The sequence below is a fragment of the Alligator sinensis genome, unplaced genomic scaffold (assembly GCF_000455745.1).
Source record: "Alligator sinensis unplaced genomic scaffold, ASM45574v1 scaffold987_1, whole genome shotgun sequence".
In the NCBI taxonomy this organism is placed as follows: Eukaryota; Metazoa; Chordata; order Crocodylia; family Alligatoridae; genus Alligator; species Alligator sinensis.
Window position 1 is genome coordinate 521,354 of NW_005842574.1, and position 5,691 is coordinate 527,044.

A 5,691-nucleotide genomic window follows, 5' to 3' on the forward strand; every position below is an offset into this window, starting at 1 on the left:
CGTTCAGAAGGTCCTGGCCAGCCATGCACCCCAGATGCCCGGCTGCAACACGGGCACCACAATAGCAAGGTGCCTCCGGCTCCCAGCCCAGGGGCCCATCCCACCCCTCCCGGCGCTGACACCCAGCAGGCAAAAGGAAAGCGCGGAGAGGTGGGAGTCACAACTAGACAGAGCTTTATTAACAGCGGCAGCCAGTCACACACACAGGCAGGGGGAAGGCGACAGCGCCAGCCAGTCACACACACAGGCAGGGCAAGCGCGACCAGAGGCCCCAACCCCGGGGCAGTGTCCCACGCTCACACCCGAGAAGGTGCCCCCCAAAGAGCACGGGGCGCTCATGGAGCCCGGGGCTGGAGGCCTGCAGACGGAAGCACATCGCAGTGCTGAGCCTCGAGCAGCGGGCACGAGGCAGCGCGTGGGACAAGGGGCTCCGGGCGCAGGAGAAAGTGCCATCACGCCAGTCATTCGCAGGCAGGGAAGGGGGTGCAGGAGGCGGCTTATTCACAGCGGAGAGAAGCAGGGGGGCTGCGCAGAGCTGCCCATGCAGGCGGCAGGGGGCTGCATGCTGGGGACACTGGCATCGCCCAGAGCAGGACGAGGGCAGAGCAGAGCAGCGCTGCCCACCTGGCATGCACCCCCCCATATGCTGACCACACGTGTGCTCCGGGACACGCTGTCCGGGCAGCCAGTGGACGGACACAGCCCCCCTCCTGCCAGAGCTGGGGCAGGGAGGGGGGAAGTCTCCAGGCACCGGACCCTGCACAGCTCGGCACCTGCCCTGCGCTGCCCGGGGGGAGCCGGAAGGGGCCGCGGCCAAAGAAACTAGAACGAGAAGTGACAGCGAGATGTGCCGGGAACACCAAACCGAAACGCTATGGGGGTGGGGGGGCGCGGGGGCTACTCCTTGGCCCGGCCAACGATGGCCAGGATGTAGAGGAAGATGTTGATAATGTCCGTGTAGAGGTTGAGGGCTGCGAAGATGTACTCCTCTGGGCTCAGCACCAGCTGCTTGTTGCCCAGGATCATCTGGGTGTCGACCGCCAGGAACTGCAGGAGACGAGACTCTGCGTCACCCCGGGGCCGGCTGCAGGGCGAAGGGGCCGCGCCAAGACCCCCCACCTCCCTCCGGGCACAGCCAAGAACGGCACTGGCTCTTGAGGTACCCACCACCCAGGTGCCAGGCGCCCAGCCCTGCTGCTTGCCACCTAGCCCTTGCAACCTGGGGGCCCCCCCAGCCAGAGGGAGGGGGCACGGGCAGCTGCACTATGAAGTGCCGCCCACCCCCGGACCAACAATACTGCAGCAGGGTTTGGGGTTGGCAGCTCCGGGGCGGCCCAGCACAGGCTCTGCAGGGGTCTGCATCCCCCATGTCCTGCACCTGCCCCGAGCCCCACGCCCCAACCTGGAGCCCTCCCCTCGCTGCGCAGGGAGCAGATACCAAGGATGCCTTGCAAGAAGGGTCTCCGAGCTGTGGCAGCCCGGGGCCGGGGGGCTGGCAGCTGCCTGGGCCCCGGGGCTATACGCCCCCCCACTCCCATAAAGCTCCTGCTGCTGTCTGTCTGTCTGTCCTTTGATCAAGGTGCTGCGTCTCGCTTTGCTCTCAGCAGTTCTGTGCTAAACAAGCCCTGCAGGGAAGTGGGGCTGGCAGGCAGCTGCGGGGTCACATCCAGTCCAGCCCTGCCTGAGGCAGGATCAGCCCCGTCCAAACCCCTTGGACACCTCCGACGAGCTGGCTGAACCCCTGGGGGCAGGGGATGGACCCTGGGGCAGGACTAGGACATGCACCACCCCCAGCCCTGTGCAGCCCCCCCGGGAGAGACGGGCACTCACGCAGGTGAAGAGCAGGGCGCCAAGCGAGGCGTAGACGATGTCCAGGATGCGGTTCCGGATGAAGATGCACAGGATGGAGAAGACGATCAGCACCACCAGGCAGACGAGCAGCACGCCCCGGCACGAGGTGAAGTCATACTTGGTCTGCAGGGGTCATGCCAGGCCCAGGGTCAAGGTCAGGACCATGGGAGCCTGCCAGGGTGGAGGGGAGCCCAACCCCCAGCCCCAGCTACCAGAAACTCCAGTTTCATAGTAGCTCGGGTCAGGAGGGACCTGGACAGATCGTCTAGCCTGACCCCCGGCCACAGGCAGGAATGGATGCTGGGCTCACAAGACCCCAGACAGGTGGTCGTCCAACCTCCTCTTGAATTTGCCCAAGGTAGGGGCGAGGACCACTTCCCTGGGAAGTTGGTTCCAGATTTTGGCCACCCTAGCTGTCAAATGTTGCCTTCTGATCTCTAACCTAAACCTGTTCTCCATCAGCTTATGACCATTGTTCCTCGTCACCCCAGGTGGTGCTGGGGAGAAAAGGGCTCTGCCTGTTTGCTGCTAATCTTCCCTGATGAGCTTGTAGGCAGCCACCAGATCCCCCCTCAGCCTCCTCTTGCTGAGGCTGAACAGGTTCAGGTCCCTCCGTCTCTCCTCGTAGGGCCTGTCCTGCTGTCCCTGACCATGCGGGTGGCCTCCTCTGGACCCTCTCCAGGCTGCCCACATCCCTCCTGAAGTGCGGTGCCCAGAACTGGACGCAGTACTCCAGCTGCAGCCTGACCAAACTTGCATAGAGGGGGAGGATCACCCCTCTGGACCAGCTTGAGATGCATCTGTGGATGCACGACAAGGTACGGCTGGCCTTGCTGGCAGCGGTGGCTCATGTTCATCTTGGAGTCAATAATGACTCCAAGATCCCTTTCCGTTTGGGCCAAGTGCTCCACCCTCCGGGAAGGAACGGACCCTGCAGGACCCAGCCGCGGGCTGCAGCAGAGCCCCAAGCACAGCCCGGGGCTGCCACGCCACGGGGCACTTGGCTCGAGAGCAGCACCCCCAAGACTCACCTGCAGCGAGAAGAGGACGACGGTGAAGCAGACGATGACGGTGATGCCCACAGCCATGATGACGGCGTCGGTTTGGTAGAAGCTGGCGATCATGCCCACCATGTAGGAGAGGCTCACGGTCAGGATGGACTGCGGAGAGCAATGTGCGTCAGAGGGGCTCTGGCAGGGCACGTGGGAATGTGTGGAGCGGAGGGGGCCTGGCCCCAGCTCCAAGACATGCCCCCAGACTCCTTCAAGGTCTGCAGGTGAGTCTCTGTCCCCTGGAGGGGGGCCCTGTGTTGGACACTTGCCCCGAATGGGGCACAACCAAGTGGGCTACAGATGCTAGAGGAGAGATTGCAAGGGGCTGCCTTGCAGCATGGAGTCTGCTGGGCTCCTGTCTAGACACAGCCGGCTCGGGCGCAGAGGGCATGGTCACCAAGCACCGCACTGCAGGACAGAGACCCCCACCCTACAGTGACCCAGTGTGCCCCCTTCCCTGGGTAAAGCAAGGGGGTCACACACAGGCGCTGGGGAGCCGGTCTGAGCCCCATGGGTCATAGGCAGGGAAGGGACGATGCCTCTTTCTCCCTCCAGTCTTGATCCCAGGGAGGCCGAGCTGCGGGCAGGCCGCGGCCGGGCACAGACCGCTCCAAGGGTGCTGGGCACGAGGTGCCTGGGGAGGGCAAATGGCTCGGTCACACCCCGAGCAGCGGCAGGCTCCCGATCAGAGCTGGGCAGGGGGTGCTGGCGCCCCGGGGCTCACCAGGGCGATGAGGTTCCAGGGGTGCTTGCGGCGGAAGTCGCCGCAGCAGCTGAGCACGATGAGGGAGATGAAGAAGATGGCGTAGGAGACGTAGTACGTCCAGACGTTGTGCTGCACGAAGCCCCGCACATCCTTCACGAAGGTGAAGATGGCCACGAAGGAGAAGGTCACCGTCAGCTGTAGCGTCAGCACCAGGAACACCTGCGCGGGCCACACAGGTCAGAGCAGGGGTTTCTTGACCCTGACCCCCCACCCCGGTCCCAGCCCCACACCGATACAGGCCCGCACCCACCTTGCGGATGAAGGCCTGGCGGATGTTCTTGTCCTCCCAGTGGGAGCCGGGGAAGTCCTGGTTGTCGTAGTAGGAGGGCGGCCCCTCCTCATGGTAGGTGCTGTGCAGCGGAGCTGGGGGAGGAGAGAGCAGGACGGGGTGAGCAGCTGCACGGGGCCCCGCTGTGCTGGGAGCAGCCGGGTGCCCACCCCAGTCCCTCGGTGACCACAGCCGGGCGGAGGTCCCTGGCGCTGGGGCCGTCAGCTGTCCCCGGCCACGGGAGCCGGCGCTCACCGATTCTGATGACCAGGGTGCCGGGTCTCCACAGCACGTGGGGAAGCCTCGCTCCGTCTGGCGGCAGCACGGGGAGAGAAGAAACGGGGCCGAGAGCATCTGGGCCGGGGTGCAGGTTGGGCTGGGCTGGGCCAGGCACCCCGTCTGCTCTGCCCCGGGCAGCTCCACGGAGCCACTGCCGCCACGCGCGGGGCCCCGCTGTCCCCACAAGCTGCCAGTGGCCTTCGTGCCGGCCCTGGGAGCGAACGAGGCTCCCAAGCTGCTGGGTGAGGGGAGCCGGGAGCTGCAGCCCGCCCCGTCCCGGTGGCTTGGGGGGCACCGAGGCAGGGGCTGGACGTCAGCACGCGCGGCTGGGCACAGGGAGGCCCTGCAAGGAGCTCCGCGGCTCCCGGCACCAGGCTGGAGACGTGGGCAGGAAGGAGCAGGTTGTGCCGGGGGTCTCGGGGCCTGCGCCCCCCATGGCAGAGCCAGCTGGGCTGCCAAGGGAGTTCGACAAGGGAGCAGGGCGGTTGGGGACCCAGTGCTCCTGCAGCTCTGCTCAGGGCTGCCCGTGCTGCTCTGGAGCATCTCCCCACCCCAAGGAGCAGGCGCGGTCACTCACAGTCTTGGTCCCCTGGGACGATGGGCTGCGGCTGTCCATACGGCGGCTGGGCGTACGGCCCCTGTGGGTAGGGTCCGGGGGGCGGGTACGGCCCCTGGGGGTAGGGCCCCTGGGCGTAGGGTCCAGTCGGCGGGTAGGGTCCGGGTGCCGGCACGAAGCCGGGCTGGGGGTAGGGCGCCGGAGCGAACTGGGGCTGAGGGTAGGGCGCTGCCGGGTAGGGGGGCTGTGCGTAGCCCGGGGGGGCCGGGGGCTGCTGCCCCGGGTAGCCCTCGCCCGACACCAAGAAGCTCTTCTCGTGAGACATGTCCCCGGTGCTCACGGCCGCCCGAGTCCTGTGGAGAGAGCAGAGCGGTAGACGTTAGACCCGGCTCCGTGGGCCTCCCGCCAGCCCCGAGGGACAAGCTGCATGGATGGGGAAGGCCCAAATGGTGCAATGCTCCGGAAGGAGGAGGTTTCCTGTCCAGGGCAGAGCCCTGATGCCAATCGCCCGGCAGCCAGGGCTGAGCTCCTTCCCCTGGCACGAGGAGCGGAGCAGCCCGTCCATCGCATGTCGCGGGGCTGGGAGGCTCCGGCACGTGGCGACCGGGCCAGAAATGCGCCCGGGGGCCCGGCTACCGCTGCACCCGGTGCCACGGGGCTCAACTCGCACCCTGCTCAGCGCTCCCCGGGGGCAGGCAGCCTCGGCGGGTCCGAGCCAGGTGGGCTCGGGCTCCCGTGAGCATCCCCAGGCTGGGGCAGGTCCATGTCCCCTCCCTCCTGCCCCCTGGCACCTCGAGGCTGGGCAGTGCGGGCCCTCTGCCACGGGCACTTGGCTCCCCAGCCCCTGAGCTCGGATCCAGAGACCGAAGGCCCGGGCAGGATGAGAACTGCTGCAGGCTGGGGGGGCGCCGCCCCCCCG

General features: G+C 67.0%; 1 protein-coding gene across 2 annotated transcripts in view; it reads right to left on the reverse strand.

Annotated features, from left to right (window-relative positions):
* Positions 1-227: 227 nt before the first annotated feature.
* GRINA (glutamate ionotropic receptor NMDA type subunit associated protein 1) overlaps positions 228-5,691 on the reverse strand; it is a 5,813-nt gene continuing 349 nt past the window's right edge. The window contains exons 1-7 of one of the 2 annotated variants that reach the window (XM_006032456.3): positions 5,564-5,667; positions 4,794-5,125; positions 3,920-4,032; positions 3,628-3,828; positions 2,883-3,011; positions 1,831-1,974; positions 228-1,047 (exon numbers count right to left, since the gene is read on the reverse strand). In XM_006032456.3, the coding sequence (XP_006032518.1) occupies positions 898-1,047; positions 1,831-1,974; positions 2,883-3,011; positions 3,628-3,828; positions 3,920-4,032; positions 4,794-5,097 (1,041 nt within the window). In that variant the 5' untranslated portion in view covers positions 5,098-5,125; positions 5,564-5,667 and the 3' untranslated portion in view covers positions 228-897. Of the gene's footprint in view, positions 1,048-1,830; positions 1,975-2,882; positions 3,012-3,627; positions 3,829-3,919; positions 4,033-4,793; positions 5,126-5,563; positions 5,668-5,691 lie in introns of those variants that run through there. The other variant, XM_025214237.1, reaches the window with a different exon arrangement.